The sequence below is a fragment of the Hemitrygon akajei genome, chromosome 2 (assembly GCF_048418815.1).
Source record: "Hemitrygon akajei chromosome 2, sHemAka1.3, whole genome shotgun sequence".
NCBI lineage: Eukaryota > Metazoa > Chordata > Chondrichthyes > Myliobatiformes > Dasyatidae > Hemitrygon > Hemitrygon akajei.
In genome coordinates this window covers 160867426-160886503 of record NC_133125.1, presented here as the reverse complement: position 1 = coordinate 160886503, position 19078 = coordinate 160867426, and the positions used below count along the sequence as shown (strand labels likewise).

Sequence of the window (19078 nt, the reverse complement as noted above, 5' to 3'; positions counted from 1 at the left end):
TTCACCACTCTACAGAAACAATCTGATTGTACCAAACAAGGTACAGAGGAGAGTTATGACAATGTTACCAGGGCTGGAGAACTCTAGGTATGAGGAGAGACTGTCCAGGGAAGCAAATGAGACTGAAATGTATGAAAGTGTAACAGCTTTTGACAGATTTGGAGTACTATGTGTAATAATGGTCTCCCTGATATTGGAAGGATGTCATGAAACTGGAGAGGGTGCAATAATGTTTCTGATGATATTATGGGGACTGGAGGTTTGGGTTGTAAGGAGAGGCTGGATAGGCTAGGTGTCATAGGGGGGAGCATTGGGCTGGACCCAAATGCAGGGCGCAGGCACTGAAGTACTAGGAACAGGGCAGAACAAAACTAAAGGACGGGACAGGTCGCAGTCCGTGGTGTTCATGGAGATCTTGGAGGTCGTGGAGGCCTGGGGTTCTTAGAGGCTCGGCTTGGGGCTGAGCTCTTTGGTTCTTGAAGCTAACCTCCTGGGCAGGACGCGGGACTCCTGGGCAGGACACAGGACACAGGACACAACCCGACAGAGGCAAGGAACCGGAAGGGACAGAACCAACCACAGGGCAACGGCAACAGGCCTGCTTAGACGATGGAGGCAAGGGTCAGGAAGGGACAGAACCAGCTAGAGTCTTGGGTTCTTGGAGCCAGCCTCCTTTTTGGGCCACGGAACTCCTGGGCAGAACGTGGGAGTCCTGGGCAGGTCGCGGGTCAAAACCCGACAGAGGTGAGGAATGGGAAGGGACAGAACCAACTGCAGGGCAACGCCAACCGGCCTGACTTACCCAACAGAGGCAAGGGACAGGAAGGGACTCGGTCTGGGGTGACCTCAAGACTCGAGGCGGCCGGTTTCGGAACAGCCAAATCCATAACCCACTTGAAGGAACTCACCTTCCACCAGTGGGTTACTCCAAGCAAAGACTGACAGGAAACAACAACCCCCACTGCCCTCAATCCCAGAGCCACTTATATTCCCAGCCAACAAGATGAGCACCAGGTGCAAATGCTTGAGTCCAAGCTGAAACAAGGGAGAGTTGGAGGACCCAGAATCCGGGGCGGGAGCATATGGTGCAGAGGCCGGTCACCTGTGCTGGCGGCAGATAAACCGAGCACACGGTTCTGGATTAGCCCGTTGGCTAGGAGTTGCACCAGGATGGCTGAGTTGGCTGGAGCGTGCGTGAATGTGGTTTGGAACTTGTTGAGCGAAAGAGAGTGGGGAAGGAGCGGGAATTGCTGGGAGGGGGTCGTCCAGGTCCGGTAATGGCGGACAAGGTGAGGGGGGGTGGTTGAGGGAAAGAGAGTGGAGAAGGAGCGGGGTAGGGATTTGGGATCAGAGGTAGGCAGCTGGGGAGAGATGGATTATTGTGAAGGGAGAAATAAAGGGAATGAGGAGATAGTGAGGGGATAGATGAATGAAATCCAAGACAAAGGGAATAAAAGAATAAGAAATGACAGTGGAGAGAGTTCTGAAAGTGAGGAAGATGAATGAGTTCAGAGAGGAGGTGTTGTCATAATTAGGTTTAATGAGAAGGTGCAAGGACACATGAAGAAAATCAACCTGTTTGTACTAACAACAACTTTGACAAATAAGATAGGGGAAATAGTATTTGCAAAAGTCCTTAATGATGGCAGCCTACTGGTAAGATGTGCGAATAAGGAACAACTTGAGAAAGCACTCAAGCTAAAAGAGATAGGAAAATGCAAGGTGGAATATACAGGGAGGGTGGGAGCATGAAATGGTGATTGTAAAGGAGTGATCACGGGTGTACCAATGAGTATAAACATGGAGGAGTTGAAGAGGAATATCAAAGGGGGGAAAGTAATTAATGTTCTAAGACTGAAAACAACAAAGGAGGGAATGAAAAAGGAAAGTGAAACAGTATTGATTGAATTTGAAGAAGAAAGAGTGCCAAGGAAAGTGTTCCTGGGTTTCATGAGTTACCCAGTAAGGGTGTATGTGCCAAAGCCATTGAGGTGCTATAATTGTCAAAGGTTTGGCATAGCTAAAAACTGTAAAAGGCAGAGGAGATGTGGGGGTCATCATGAATATGGAAAGTGCGGAACAGGAGTGCAACCAAAATGCTGCAATTGTGGAGGAGCTCATAATGTGGCATATAGTGGGTGTGAGGTTATGAGACGGGAGAATAAAATTCAAGAAATAAGAGTGAAAAGGAAGATCACTTATGCAGAAGCTGTAAGAATGTCAAGAGAACAGAATAATGCTCCTAATGAACAGGGAGCAATAGGGATGCAAGAGATGCAGCAAAGAACAAATGACAGGATTTATGTAGAAAAAAAAGGCTCTAGTGACATTCATTGCAGGAGTGATTAATAGTACGGCTGATGTAAAGTCAACAAGTGACAAAATTCAGCTGGTGGTCAAAGCAGCAGTAAACCATTTAGGGTTAGTAGGACTGACATGGGAAGAAGTGAGGGAGAACCTCACTAATCAGTCAAGCCAGGAAGTGTCATGGGTTGGTTAATACTCATTATGGTGATTCTTTTGCAATGGAATGCAAGGAGCTTACTGGCCAATGGCCAAGAATTCAAGCACTTTATTAAGGAAATGGTTGTAAAACCAGATGTAGTGTGTATCCAGGAAACTTGGTTGAAATTGGCTTTAGACTTCATGGTATATGGGTATACAATGATAAGGAAAGATAGAAATCTAGGAAGGGGGGGGGGTTGTGCTATGTTAATCAAGCAAGGTATACCTTATAGGGTACCGGAAAAAAGAGATGATCAGGAATACATAGTGGTGGAAATGTGGGAGAGAGGGGAGGGAGTGGTTATAATTAACTACTACAATCCATGTAAAAAGTTGGATTTGGACAGCCTATTAAGGATACAAGGACAAAACAGACATAAAGTAGTGTGGTGTGCAGATTTCAATGCTCACAGCACAATATGGGGGGATCTGATTACAGATTCAAATGGAACGGTAATTGAAGATTTGATGGAAGAAAGGGGTTTGGTATGTATGAATGATGGTAGAAGAACATGGATAAACACAACAACAGGAACTGAGTCAGTATTAGATATTATGTTAGTGTCTAATGTCTTGGCTGGCATTAGTAACTGGGGAGTTTGGATTGCTTCAGCAGTAGGCAGTGATCACTACCCAGTTTTATGTTCAGTGGGTGAAAGAGTTGAAGTAAGACCAGGTGGTGGAAACCCAAAGTAGGTGTTTGGAAAAGCAAATTGGGGTAAGTTCCAGAAGTTAAGTGAAGAAGCATTGACAAAGATTGACATTTCTGGAAATATAGATGAATTAAACAGTCTGGTGCCTTCAGCAATTATTATGGCAGCAGAAGGATCTATACCCAGGAGTAAAAATAGGATGAATAGAAAACTGGTACCATGGTGGACAGAGGAATGTTGTCAGGCTGTAAAAAAACAGAAATAGAGCATTCAGACTAGTTAAAAGAACCCATAATATGCAGCTTTTGATTCAATATAAGAAGGCATAGGCAGTGGTGAGAAGAACTATACATCAAGCTAAAAGAGCAAGTTGGAGGAGTTTTTGCAACAAAATAGGAAGAACAATGCCTGTGGGAGAGGTATGGGGAATGATTAAAGGGATAGGGGGAGATAGAAGGGAATGGGAATATCCAGTAATGATATCTGAGGAGGAAACAGCAGTCTCCAGCAGGGATAAGGCTGAGATCATGGCCAAGTCATTTGTAAAGATACATAGTTCAGAAAATTTGTCTGAAGAAGGGAGAAGGAGAAGGGAAAGAACAATGAGTCAATACCAAGGTGTGTTAAACAGGAGGGAAGAAACAGATGATATAACTGGTGATCCATTTACTTTGGCAGAACTGGTGAGAGCAATAAAGAGATCGAGACCAACAGCCCCAGGGAAAGATCTAATATGCTATGTTATGCTAAAAAATCTAGGAGAAGGAGCACTCTTGAAGTTACTGCATTTTTACAACAGAGTGTGGGAGGAGAGAAGATTATCAAGTGCATGGAAAGAAGCAGTAGTAATTCCAATAAGGAATCCTGGCAAGGATCCGTCAAAACCCACTAGCTACGGGCCAATAGCACTAACATCAAATATATGCAAGATAATGGAAAGGATGGTAACAGACAGGTTATCGTATGATCTTGAGAAGAGAGGAATGCTGGCAAGTTATCAGAGTGGTTTTAGGAAGGGAAGGAATTCCATGGACTCAGTGATAAGGTTAGTGAAATGAGAAAGGCCCAGGCAAATAAAGAATCAGTAGTTGCAGTATTTTTTGACATTGAAAAAGCCTATGATATGATGTGGAAGTAAGGATTATTAATTAAACTGCACAAAATGGGGGTTGGGGGAGAGTTTTTAATTGGATTAAAGATTTTTTGTTTGGTCGAAAAATTCAAGTTTGGATTGGATCAGAATTATCAAGACAGTACATAGTGGGAAATGGCACACCTCAGGGTGGTGCCATTTTAGTGCCATTGATCATTATGATCAATGGTGTCTTCACAAAGGTACCAGTGGATATAGGTAGGTCACTGTTTGCGGATGATGGGGCCTTGTGGAAAAGAGGCAGGAACATGGAGCATATTATCAGGAAACTACAAGGAGCAATTGATGAAGTGGTAGTATGGGGTTATGATTGGGGATATAGATTTTCAGTAGAAAAAGCTCAAACTGTATTTTTCACCAGGAAAAGAATTGAGGTAGCGAAGAAGTTAAGGATGTATGGGATTGAATTAGAAAGAGTTGGATCATTTAAATTTCTGGGAGTTATATTTGATTCACGATTAACATGAGCAGACCATATCAGGAAAGTTGAGGAGAAATGTAAAAAAGTAACAAATGTGATGAGATGTTTGACTGGTAGGGAATGGGGAGCAAGTTGTTCAGCGTTAAAGAGAATGTATGTGGCTTTAGTAAGATCTGCGTTGGATTATAGAAGTGTAGCATATGGATCAGCAGCTAGGTCTCTTATAAGGAAACTGGATGTGATTCAGGCTTAGGCTTTGAGAGTGTGCAGTGGGGCTTTTAAAACATCACCAGTATTAGCCCTGCAGGTAGAAATGGGAGTAATGCCTTTGGAATTAAAAAGGACGCAATTGATGGTAAACTACTGGGCTAATTTGCAGGAGCACAATGATTCTCACCCTGCTAAAGGAGTGTTGCAGGAGTCCTGGGAAAATGGGAGGTTTCAGAGGGAAAACTTTAGTCGGGTAGGGAATGATATTGCTAGAGAATGTGGAGTGTTTGATCTAAGGATAAGTCCTTCAGTAGTTTATCCAGTTGTAGCTCCATGGAAGCTTGTATGGCCTGACGTAGACTGGCATTTGTTAGAGGTAAAAAGGAAAGGAAAATATAAAACTGATTTGGTAAGTGCATTAAACTGTCATGTGATGGAAAAGTATAGTGATTATACTCAGGTCTATACAGATGGTGCTAAGGAACCTGAAACAGGAGTGACAGGGTTTGGGGTGGCTATACCAGCAAAAGCAATTGCAATCAGCAGAAGAACATCTGATAAGTTAGTGGTGTATACAGTGGAGATGCTGGCAGTGTTAGTTGCATTGCACTGGGTGGAGAAAGCTAGACTAGTCAAAGCGTTGATATGCTCAGATGCATCTTCAGTTCTAGCAAGTTTAAGGTCTTCTCACTCAAACAGCTGGCAAGATGTACTTCATGAAGTCTTTCAGTCAGTCACAAGAGTTGCAAATCAGGGAGGTCAGGTAAAATTTCTATGGGTTCCAGCTCATGTAGGGGTGAAGGGGAATGAGAGGGTGGATGAGTTGGCAAAGATGGTGTTAAAGAAAGAAAATATAGAAATGCATATTAGTATCAGTAAAGCAGAGGTTAAGTGTGTTATCTGGGAAAAAATCAACCAAATGTGGCAAGAAAGATGGGACAGGGAGGGGAAAGGGAGGCATTTATATCAAATACAAAAAAGTGTTGCAGGTACTAGGGTAGGTAGTAGATACAGAAGAGAGGAAATTGTGTGGACTAGGTTAAGGCTGGGGCACTGTGCACTAAACCAAACACTGAAATTGATAGGGAAACACCAGACAGGACTGTGTGAGGAATGTCAGGAAGAGGAGTCAGTAGAACATGTAGTTCTGAGTTGCAGGAAGTATGGGATACAGAGAGAGATGATGAGAATTAAGAGGACCCGGAGTTCGGAGTCCGCTGACCAGACCGTGACTCTAGGATATTTATCCCTGCAATGTAGAGGCTGAGGGATGAGAGAAGCTAGAGGTTTATAAATTCACAAGGGGTGCAGATAAGTAAATTGCCAAAACCTTTTCCTCAGGATAAGAGAGCCCAGTACTAGAGGGCATAGGTTTAAAGAGAAAGGAGAAAGATTTAAAAGTGCCCTGATGGACAACTTGTTTTACACAGACATGACAATGAATTGTCAGAGGTAATTGGTTCAGGGAGGTATGGAAGTTACAATGCTTAAAAGGCATTTGAACAATTACATGGAGAGGAAAGGTTTAGAGAGATGTGGACCAAACATGGGTGAGTTCACTTAGAGAATTCATTGGGATGAAGGACCATTTTCCATAGCTGTGTAGCTCTCTGACTCTGTTTTAATCGGCAAAAGGACCAGAGAAGAATTGAAATGTTTTTGATACATTGCTATGAGACCTGGAGCTGGAAGCATAAGCCACAAGGAAAGGTCAGGAGTACAATTATCGAGCCGGTGTCTCACAACTCCAGTGACCTGGGTTCAATCCTGTCCTTCAGTGCTCAACAACAGAACAGGCTTCACAGTGTAACTTCAGTGCTGTGGCTGGGGCTGGTTATTGTCACCACAGGCAGGACCACATCATCTGAAACCTTCACCATCTCTAGAAAAGCTGATTTGCAGTAGATTGTTACCTCATCTGCTGGATATGTACACAGAGAGACTGCAGTGTATCTGCCAATTCTGCATGTGCAGACACTCGATTAGGGAGTAAAGAAGTTATCAAATATGTGTTTGTGTGTATTTTTCTGTTGCTTCTTGGATCCGCTGCTTTCTGCCAGTGTGAGAGAGATCCCCGGACTTTCTTCAGTCTGATTTCTGCTCCAGTTCTGAACAGTTTGGGTTTCCCTTGTTTAAGAAGCCTGAATAACTCAGGGTCCATCTTCATTACCAAGAGCACATTGTAAATTGATGCTTATGTGAAATAATCTGTATAGGTCTGTTACTATGGCTTTCAAACGGATTAATTTTCATTTATCCAAAGGCTTTCATAGACTGAGAAGATGGACGTCTGTCTATAATGTTCATTTTCTCATTGTTATCAACGTTGCTACAATTTCCTGGATGGCGATTGATGGTATGTGCTGAAATATTATTCTGTATTTTCATGTAAATGATGATCTCTGTTCTCTGGAGTTTGGTTGGAATGAAGTGAGTATCTCAGTCAGGATGTTGTGAACTGCTTTACCAGGACCACCAGCACCTGAAGTCCTCAGTCCCACAGCTGAAGTCCTTTCCCACAGGGGGATCTGCTGGAGGTTTAGACTTTAATGGCATTTCACTGATGCTCATGGAACTGAAGGCAAAATGTTGACCTGAGCAGACAGTTGCCTCAATGGGACAAGCCAGAATGTGGGGATAATTTGCAGGAGATTACGTGGCTCATGTTGGGAGAATGTGACTAATGGTGTCCTGCAAGGATTTGTGTTTGGGTTACAACTTGTCTCAGATTGACGGAGGGGTGACAGGTTAAAAGGTTGCATGACCACATTTCCCAATGAAGCAAGGAGAAGTGGGAGCTTTGTGGTTAGCAACAGAAAATCATCAACAGGGATTAATAGATGGGAATGAGCCTGAACACCCCGACAACATCCATTTATTCTGCTGGTGCTGATTTTCTTTCCCCCTCCCTCCATTCCTTCCCGTGACTCTGCTGATTCTCTCTGTTTTAGTTTTGCCATTTGAGTGAGTGTGGTGTAGATTTCCCAGATCTGTATCTGGATCCCGGGGGTTCTGGACTCAATCCCCATCCCCATAAAGCCTCCGTAACACTGGCCGTGTGGAGCTGGGTCATTTGTCAGCCATGAACAGTTCGAGGGACTAAATCACCTGCTCCTGGAATTAAAAACTGAATCTGCTGGGAATCCTCAGCAAGTAGCAGGTGAAGCACGGACAAGAAATAGGTTGCAGGGGAATGGGGGGTGATTGGGAATGGGGTTGATGAGATTTGCTCTGAGAACTGACAAAGTGTCAGTGACGTCCCTCTGTATCATGAGGAAATATGAAACCATCATCACTCATCAGCTTGTCGGTTTCTGTCACACTGCTTTTTGTTCAGCCTTGCTCAGTATAAACCACGTTCCACATCCCCTCCCACACTGACTGCACGAGATCATTGGCAGAGATCTGCTCTTGAACAGAGTGTGATGAAAGGTGTGTGAAATTGGAGAAGGTCACTGCTGTCCCTCTTCACAGGAAATTAGCTGAGTTTTTCAGTTCATGTGGGCATCAGCCTTCTGTTCAAGAGGCAGCATTCTCTCCTCTTATCACCTTGATTTGGTTACAGATACAGTTATTCAACTGTTTTTAATTGCAGGTCTCAGACCAGAGGATGTAGGAGTTGCCATTACATCGATGGTGGGACTGGTGTTTTCTACAGCATATGCTATTATATTCATGTGCTGGTCATGGAAAGGATTTCCAGGTACCTGTAAATGTCAAATTTGCATTTCAGCAGAAACACCAAGTGACTCATGTTGGCAAAATAAACTCCTTTCACACCCCCCACCTCCATCCCCACAGAGTCTCTAGATTCCTGTGGCACCCAGAATGCAATTGTCCTACATGATTGACAGGTTGAGATATGAAGTGGTGACACAGAATGTCTGGAGTCATTCTGGAGTCAACTCTGACCTGACTGCAGAGGAGGTTTTGGGAGAAGTGACCCTGAGAAGGGATTGTCAATTCATTCATGATTGACATGTCATGCTGTCAAATGATAATATAACAGCAAGTTAGCTTCGAGGGAGGATCAAATCAAATCAGATTTGTTTCTTCAGTAGATAATTCTGACAAGCGCTTTCAACACAGAGAGTTAATATCTGAGAACTCCAACACCTCCCAGTCCTGAACAGGTTATAAACTGTCCGTTTCCAGATATTGTTGTTCTTTCTTTGTTACTTCATACAGGGACTTTCTGGCTGTTCATTCTCAGAATAACTTTACCGTACAATCTATTAATAGCTACAATTACCATCACCTGTGTAATAAGAAGTCGCATGGTACTGACAGACAAATTATCAAATAAACTTTGTCAGCACATCACAGAAAACAACAAGAGCCCAGGTGACTCCAGTCTCGGACAAAGAGCTTGGATTCAGGGAGCAGCATAAAGCAGGAGAGGGAGGTGGAGAGGTTTAAAGGGGAAATTCAGAATTTCAGATAGAAGCTGCTCAAAATTCACCAACATTTGCTGGAGCGATTATATCAGGAGTTTCCTGGAGGAGGACACAAGTCAGGTGCAGCAATTTAGAAGCCCTTTAGACTGGGAAATTACAGAGCTGGGTCTGGGGAAATGAGGTGTAAGCTCAGAGAAATGCAGGGATGAGCATTTTAATATTGATCTGCTGTGCGTGAGAGACAACAAACCCTGGGGGTGATGAGTGAGCAAGATCAACACAGGCAATAGGTGAGAGCACAAGAGATTGTACAGAAACTGAGCAACACACATGAAATGGTGAAGGAATGCAGCAGGTCAGGCAAGTTCCATAGAGGGGAATAAATAAGACAAAGTTTCTATAGACGATAGACAATAGAAAGTAGGTGCAGGAGTAGGCCATTCGGCCCTTCTAGCCAGCACCGCCATTCACTGCGATCATGGCTGATCATACACAATCAGTACCCGTTCCTGCCCTCTCCCCATATCCCTTGACCCCACTATCTATAAGAGCTCTATCTATCTCTCTCTTGAATGCATCCAGAGACTTGGCCTCCACTGCCTTCTGCGGCAGAGCATTCCACATATCCACCACTCTTTGGGTGAAAAAGTTTTTCCGCATCTCTGTTCTAAATGGCCTACCCCTTATTCTTAAACTGTGGCCTCTAGTTCTGGACTCACCCATCAGTGGGAACATGCTTCCTGCCTCCAGTGTGTCCAATCCCTTAATAATCTTATATGTTTCCATCAGATCCCCTCTCATCCTTCTAAATTCCAGTGTATACAAGCCCAGTCGCTCCAATCTTTCAACATATGACAGTCCCGCCATTCCGGGAATTAACCTTGTGAACCTAAGCTGCACTCCCTCAATAGCAAGAATGTCCTTCCTCAAATTTGGAGACCAAAACTGCACACAATACTCCAGGTGGGGTCTCACCAGGCCCCTGTACAGCTGCAGAAGGACCTCTTTACTCCTATACTCAATTCCTCTTGTTATAAAGGCCAGCATGCCATTAGCTTTCTTCACTGCCTGCTGTACCTGCATGCTTGCTTTCATTGACTGATGTACAAGAACACCTAGATCTCGTTGTACTTCCCCTTTTCCTAACTTGAATCCATTTAGATAGTAATCTGCCTTCCTGTTCTTGCCACCAAAGTGGATAACCTTACATTTATCCACATTAAACTGCATCTGCCATACATTTACCCAATCACCCAACCTGTCCAAGTCACTCTGCATTCTCATAACATCCTCCTGACATTTCACACTGCCACCCAGCTTTGTGTATCGGCAAATTTGCTAATGTTACTTTTGGTTTCAAACCAAGACATTTCATCAGGACTGGAAAAGAAAAGACAAAAGTCAGAAGAAGAAGGTGGAGGGAGGGCAAGGAGTACAATCTTTCAGGTAATAGGTGAGATCAGGTGAGGAGGGACGTATGGGTAGGGGAAGGAGATGCCCCACCCTTTGTATTTATATTGAGGAGACCTTGATGGAGTGGATAGTGGTCACCTGTATCACAGTGTCTCGATGAGTTTAGGAGGAGCAGGTTATTTACAGACATAGTCACATAATAATTTGTAACCTGATGTGCTCTGCTTTAGTTCTCCAGTGGGGCTGAATATAACAAACTAAAGCCTCAGATTGAGGGGAAGGTGGCCAAGGAATTTGGAGAGATCAAAGTGTTCAGTGACTTGGAGGTGGAAGAGTTGTTGGTGCTGGGGTCATAATGTCATTGAATGATGGTTTTCTTTGTCCAAAAAAGACTAATTAGTGGTGGAAAATTGAGAGAGATAAAGTTTCAATGCCAGGTCAGCAAGGAGCATTCAGGAAGGTTGGCGTCATGGACAAAGTGAAGGGAGGGAAGCTATAGAGTCAGATGAACAGGTTCAATATCAACCATCAATGGGTTCCGTGCATATTGTTGGAAAACTTCAAGAGGGTGGAATACAGAGATGATGGTGAATTTGGGATAAATGCACCAGGATATTGGTTGAATAAGCAATCTATATGTTGGACAGCCAGACTGTGGTGGAGCTGGATTTGATCATGTTGGGTTTGTTTCATCATGTTTGTTTCATCAGGGACCTGGAGTCTTAGACCTGAAGGAGTTGAGCTGGTGGGTGAACCATGCAGAGTGACTGAGGAAGCAGTTAGATTGAGTCAGGAAATTCAGAGATGTTGCAGAAGATGTGATTCAGCAGCTGAGTAACCACTGAATTATTTTACAGTGGGAAGGAATGTGAGATGGAATCTGTTCTGGGGTGGGTTTTCAGAGAGTGGGAATAGGTTTGGGGAGCAAAGCCATGGGCTACATCACAACTATCTTGAGAGAAACTCTAAATGAACAGTAAGTGGTGTTCCCAAGAGCAACAGCCTGGATGAATTGAAGAAAGACAACTAGTGAAGGAAAGGTATCCCTTGGATCTGGTGATGAACTTCCTGGGCAGCCTCTAACTTCATGTACCATTAAATGCCCAATCATTCATGCAGACCTACCTTTCCCCATATTATCACGTTTTCACCTTGGATTAGAGCATCACCTCTCACCACCGACACCTTTGAGCATTGAGGTGCCGTAATGTTCCAATATTCACCATGGGGACAGGGTTCCCAGTCAAACAGTGTAACTCCATTGCTGAAGCTGGGACTGGTTATTATCACCACTGGCAAGACCATGTCAATTGCAGCACTGGATCACTGGGATAATACGACTGAGCTTACTTACAGTGGGGTCTTGTCTCATTGGCTCAGTGTGCACACAGAGAGACTGAAGTCTTCCTGCCATTTCCATCTTCACAACCGGTGGATAATGGATTATCAGAATCAGTTTTATTATCATCAGCATCTACTGTGAAATTTGTTATCTCAGGAGCAGCAGTCAAATGCAGTAAATGATAGCATAGAAAGAAAATATAGAAAAACAAGTAGATACGTAAATAAACGACAGTAAGTATATAAATGTATATTGAATAAATTCAAAATAGTGCAAAAACAGAAATAATATCTATTGAAAAATGTTCACAACCTCTCCCTCAGTTGCAAAAACAAAGGAGCTGGTTGTGGACTACAGGAGGAATGCAGACAGCCTAGCCCCTATTGACATCAATGGCTCTGTGGTTGAGAGGGTGAACAGCTTTAAGTTCCTCCACATAAACATCACCAAGGATCTCACGTGGTCTGTACATACCAGCTGTGTGGTGAAAAAGGCACTACAGCACCTCTTTCACTTCAGATGGTTGAAGAAGTTGGGTATGGGCCCCCAAGTCCTAAGAACTTTCTACAGGGACACAATTGAGAGCATCCTGACTAGCTGCATCACTGCCTGGTACGGAAACTGTACTTCCCTCAATCGCAGGACTCTGCAGAGAGTGGTGCGGACAGCCAAGCACATTTGTAGATGTGTTCTTCCCACTATTCAGGACATTTACAAAGATAGGTGTGTAAAAAGGGCCCAAAGGATCATTGGGGTCCCGAGTCACCCCAACCACAAACTGTTTCAGCTGCCACCATCTGGGAAATTGTACCACAGCATAAAATCCAGGACAGCTTCTTCCACTGGGCCATCAGACGGCTTAATTCATGCTGATACAACGGTAGTATTGACTGTACTGTTATATTGACTGCTGTTATATATACTATTTATTATAAATTTCTGTAAGTTGCACATTGCACATTTAGACGGAGTCGTGATGTAAAGATCTTTACTCCTCATGTATATGAAGGATATAAGTAATAAAGTCAATTGAATTTAATGACCATATAGGAGATGTAGAGCAGAGGGGAACATGTCGTTCCTGAATAACTGAGTGTGTGCTTTCAGGCTTCTGTACCTCATTCTTGACAGCAACAATGAGAAAAGCGCATTCCCTGGGTGATGAGGGTCCTTAATAATGGACGATATCTTTCTGAGGCACTGCTCCTTGAAGATGTCTTGGATACTACAGAGATCCAAGATGGAGCTGACTAATTTTACAACTTTCTGTAACATCTTTCAGTCCTGTGCAGTATCCCCACCGCCCCCATACCAGACAGTAATGCAACCTGTCAGAATGCTCTCCATGATACATCTGTAGAAGTTTTTGAGTGTTTTTTTTGACAAAGTTGGTTACCCAGGTTTCCAGTATATTTCCAGAACCAACCACAATGTCTTTAGTCTCTCCGGGGATCTCCACACACTGACAACCTCCTTCACTGCATTGCTCTGACACCTGGTCCTTTTCCAACCTGGTGGGATTGTCTCATGTTTAGGACATTCATTATCACAGCCAACCTGACCAATCCCAGTCCGTGTCTGTTATCTGGAACAGTTGTCCACTGAAACATATGTAGAACTGTTTGTGTTGATCTGTTACTTCAGTTTTGAAACAGTTTGAAACAGTTCTAATGTTGTTGTTCATTTCTCCCTGTGGACTCTAGAAGACAAGCGGTGGTGGTGGCGCCTGAATATTTGTAACATTGTGGCTCTTGTCTTCATCCTCATTGCCCTCATTTGCTGGACTGGTAAGTGCACAAATATTTTTAAATTACATTAAAATGGTCGCCATGTTACTCAGTGCAGGAATGGAATGAGTATCTCAGTCAGTACATTGTGAACTGCTTTATATGGAACACCAGCACCTGCAGTCCTCAGCCCCACAGTCTACAGCTGGGGACTGGGAGACCTGCTGGAGGTTTGACCCAATATAGACACTGTAGGTTATACAGGGAGTGTCCGGACTTCCAGAAGCTGCTTGATAAACTCCCAAAGGTGAACCTGATGGAACTGAAAGCATACGACTGAGCAGAGTGGGGAATTGATGGTGGTGAATCTGTTGTGACTGCAATTTTTCATCAGGTTGAGTCCAGTGATGGGATTTTAAACAGTCACAAACAAGTTTACAATGATATTGTAACAGGTCAACAATAAATCACAGAAATCTGGTGCAAATGGGGAAGAATTATGTCAATAGATTTTAACACAGGTGAATACAAAGTCTTTCTTTTTGGATTTAAAAAGAACAGATCAGTTTTGAAATGGTGATCCATTAACCCTATGTGGTCTGTGTTCATCAGACAATAACGTGTCATGGACATGTACACAGTGTCAGCAATGCAGCCAGTGGAATGTGGGTCTTTAGACCCAGAGTACCGGAGTACAGGGGAATAGGAGTTGTGCTACAGACATCAAAGCTCTGGTGAAACCACGTCTGCAGATCTGGGCCACACGTCACAGGAAGGACATATTGGTCTTTACAGAGGGCGTTCCTTACTGCTGATCCAACCTGGTGGTTAACTTTTAGGGTATCCTGCACTAGGACCCTCAAGTCCCTTTGCACTTCTGATTTTTGAATTTTCTCCCCATCTAAATAATAATCTGCCTGATTGTTTCTTCTTCCAAAATGTACAACCGTACATTTCTCAACATTGTACCTCATCTGCCATTTCTTTGCCCACTCTCCTAAACTGACCGAGTCCCTCTGCAACCTTTCTATTTCCTCAACACTTCCTGCTCCTCCACCTATCTTTGTGTCATCCGCAAACTTAGCCACAAAACCATTTAATCCATAATCTAAATCATCAATATACAGTGTAAAAAGAAGAGGCTCCAACACCGTCCCCTGCAGAACACCACTAGTAACTGGCAACCAACTAGAATAGGATCCCTGTATTCCCACTCTTTGCTTTCTGCCTATCAGCCAATGCTCCACCCATTCCAATATCCTTCCTGTAATTCCATGGGCAGCCTCTTATGCGGCACCTTTTCAAAGGCCTTTTGTAAATCCAAACACACAACATCCACAGCCTCTCCCTTGTCAATCTTATTTGAGATTACCTCAAAAAATTCCAATAGGTTGGTGAGGCAGGATCTTCCCTTCATGAAACCATGTTGGCTTGGGCCTATTTTGTCATGCACCTCAAAGTAATTCATAATCTCATCTTTGAGGATCGACTCCAATAACTTTCCAACTACCGATGTCAGACTAATAGGTCTGTAATTTTCTTTTTGCTGCCTCCCCCCTTTCTTAAACAACAGAACTACATTTGCAACTTTCCAGTCCTCCGGAACCGTGCCAGAGTCTACAGATTCCTGGAAGATTATTTCCAATGCTTCCACAATCTCCAAAGCCTCCTCCTTCAGAACCCGTGGATGCACTTCATCCGGTCCGGGAGATTTATCTATCCTTAGTCCATTTAGCTTCTCAAGCACTTTCTCTCTAGTAATCTTAACTCTACCTAATTCTACTCCCTGAGACCTCTGGCTATCAGGTATGTTGCTAATGTCTTCCACTGTGAAGACTGATGCAAAATACTCATTTAGTTCCTCTGCCATCTCTTTGTTACCCATTATAATTTCTCCAGCATCCTTTTCAATAGGTCCTAGATCTTCCTGTGTCACTCTTTTACTCATCATATATTTAAAAAATATTCATTATTCACACTGCCTGTCTTGCTTGTTGTTGTTACTGAGTGAAACATTCTTCACAAATTAGACCAACTGTACATTACTGCTGTCCCAGTTAGGTTCATCAGTACTACTGCAACACTGTCGCTCCCAGAATGGGACTGTGAAGTCTCAACTCGCTTCTTCCATGTATTCAGTGCGGAGCAGCACTGAGACATCATCTAAGCGAGGGTAATCAGGTCTCCCTGTCAGTATCTGACCTGATCTGAGAATATCTTGGTCTGGAGTCAATTACGAGGAACCAGGGCAGTGGACACCACTGAGTTACCAATCAATTCGAAGAGAGAGAAAGCTTTACACATGTCGGGGACAAGAGTTAAAAAAGGAGTGTTTTGCAGGGATCAGCGTATTAGCGGTGGACCAATCGATTCGCAATTCATAGGCAGGAGCAAATAAAAGTAAAGCAGGGTCAAATCAGATTGACCACTGTGTGAGGGGAACAGTGTAGGAACTTGTTGGCGCGTGGCCAAGTGGCTAAGGCGTTGGTCTAGTGATCTGAAGTTTGCTAGTTCGAGCCTCAGCTGAGGGAGCGTGTTGTGTCCTTGAGCAAAGCACTTAACCACCCATTGCTCTGCGACGGCACTGGTGCCAAGCTGTATTGTCTTAGGCCCTTCCCTTTGGCAACATCGGTAGCATGGAGATGTGAGACGTACAGCATGGGCAACTGCCGGTCTTCCATACAACCTTGCCCAGGCCTCAGTCAACATCGAAATCGATGGACAGATGAAGAAAAAGAAGAAATAGGAACTTGAGGCTTTGGCGAGGAGGCACAGGTAAGTAGCTAGTAAGGCTTTTGTGTTGTTTGAATAAAAAGTCGTTATATTACAGCTAATTAAATAAAGGAATAAATAAAGGTGACGTGCTGTAGCAGCATGATGTGGGAGCTGGTGATCCCATTGTCATTCCTGCTGACCACATCTGCAGCAAGTATTGGCTGCTCGAGGAACTCAGGCTCAAAGTTGATGACCTGGAATCTGAGCTCAAACACTGTGGCACATCAGGGAGGGGAGAGTTACCTGGATTCTCCTCTGTTTCAGGAGGAGGTCACACCCATTTGAGTGTGAGTGTGTGTGTGTGCGCGTGCCCTTAACTCCTGATGGAGTCGCCAGGGCTCCGTCATGACAAGCTTTTTGCACCGATTATTTTGGTGATTTCTCATCATGCGGCATGTCTCGGGCATCTGAAACCTGGCGGAGCCCATTCCTCTCCAGGTTTAATTGACCTATTTGAGTAGCTGCCACAAATATGGTCTGTGGTCAGGGACAAGAGGGTGTGACTGAGAGTGAGGCAGGTAGTGGGATCCAAGAGACAGTGCTGGAGGAGCCTCAGCCCTTGAGTTTGTCCAGCAGGTCTGAGATTCTTGCTCCCTGAGTGAGTGAGAGTGGGGCTGTAGGAAGGGTGAGCAACCTAACTGTGGCACCGTAGTAGTTCAGGGAGCCATTCAGGAGAGGGGAGAGAAGAGAAATGTAGTGGTAATTGGGGATAGTATATTCAGGGGAATAGACAGAGTTCTCTTTCACGAGGATAGAGCACCCCGAAGGCTGCATTACCTGCCTGGGGGCCAGGTACAGGACATCTTATCTGACCTGAAGAGGAATTTGCAGTGGGAGGGGAAAGATCCAGTTGTTGTTGTCCATGTTGGTACCAATGACATAGGTAGAATGAGGAAAGAGTTTCTGCTGAAGGAATTTGAGCAGCTAGGGACTAAATTAAAAAGCAGAACCAAAAAGGTGGTAATCTCTGGATTACTGCCTGAGCCACGTGCAATGGCACAGGGTCAAGAAGATTAAGGAGTTAAATGCGTGGCTCCAGGATTGGTTTGGGACAATTGGGTTTGAATTCGTTGGAAATGGAACAAGGCTCCACCTGGACTGTGTTGGGACCTGGATCCTAGTGAATTGCATAACCAGGGCAGTTAATGGAACTTTAAACTAAATAGTAGGGGGTGGGTTCAAAAAATTGGAAAAGTATGGATAAAGTAAAAAAGAAAAATGTTAATAAAAGTAAAGACAAAACAAAAGATAAAAAAGAAAAAAGTAAGAGTGAAGAAAAGTCAAGTTCAAAAGAGTAAAAGATTACAAGATTTTAAAAGCACAATGAGTGTAAGGACACTTTATTTGAATGCTCATAGTATTCAAAAAAAGGTCAGTAAACATGTGGCAGAAATCAGTACAGAGGGTATGACTTATTGGCCCTTAAAGAGACGTGGTTACAGGGTGGAGAGGATTGGGAATTAAATATTCAATGATATCAGGTAATATGGAAGGATAGATAGGAGGGTAAGGGGTGGGGTAGCACTCTTAATTAAGGATGAGATCAGGGTGATCGTGAGAGACGATATGAGATCTAAGGAGCAGAATGCTGAATCTATTTGAGCAGAGAATAGGAATAGTAAAGGGAAAAAAACACAGGTGGCAGTTGTCCATCGGCCACCGAATAATAACATTACAGTGGCACAGGCAATAAACAGAGGAATATCTGAGGCATGTAAGAATGGAACAGCAGCTATCATGGGGGACTTTAACTTGCACATTGATTGGGTGAATCAAGTTGGCTGAGGCAGTCCTGAGGACAACTTCATAGAATACATCCATGATGGCTTTCTTGAACAGCATGTTACTGAAACAACAAGGGAACATGCTATCTTAGATCTGGTCCTGTGCAACGAGACAGGTAAAATTAGCGATCTTGTAGTCCTCTTGGAAAGAGTGGTCACAGTATGATTGAGTTTCTCATCCAAATGGAAGGTGCAATAGTTTGATGTAAAACCAGTGTATTATGCTGAAACAATGGAGACTACAAGGGGACGAGGAGAATCTGGCTAGTGTAGACTGGGATCACAGGCTAAATGGTGGGACAGTTGAGGAACAGTGGAAAACTTTCAAAGAGATTTTTCACAGTGTTCAACAAAAGTATATTCCAGTTAAAAGCAAGGACAGTAAGGATGGGGAGAGCCAGCCTTGGATAACTAGGGAAATAAAAGAAGACATCAAACTAAAAGCTGCCAAGTGTAGTGGGGAAATGGAATATTGGGAAAACTTTAAAAAGCAACAAAGTACCACTAAGCGAACAATAAAGAAAGGGAAGCTAGTTTATGAAAACAAACTGGCACAAAATTTAAAAACGTATAGTAAATGTTGTTACAATTCTATAAAGCGGTGGGTAAAGTGAATGTTGGTCCCTTGGAGGATGAGAAGGGGGAATTGATATTGGGTATTGAGGAAATGGCCGAGGCTTTGAATGAGTACTTTGTGT

General features: G+C 43.6%; 1 protein-coding gene across 3 annotated transcripts in view; it reads left to right on the top strand.

Annotated features, from left to right (window-relative positions):
• Nucleotides 1–19078, top strand: part of LOC140717289 (uncharacterized) — a 165807-nt gene that overhangs the window by 126002 nt on the left and 20727 nt on the right. For all 3 annotated transcript variants that reach the window (XM_073030734.1, XM_073030727.1, XM_073030742.1), the window contains 3 exons: nt 7206–7298; nt 8538–8645; nt 13798–13881. In XM_073030734.1, the coding sequence (XP_072886835.1) occupies nt 7206–7298; nt 8538–8645; nt 13798–13881 (285 nt within the window). The remainder of the gene's footprint in view (nt 1–7205; nt 7299–8537; nt 8646–13797; nt 13882–19078) is intronic.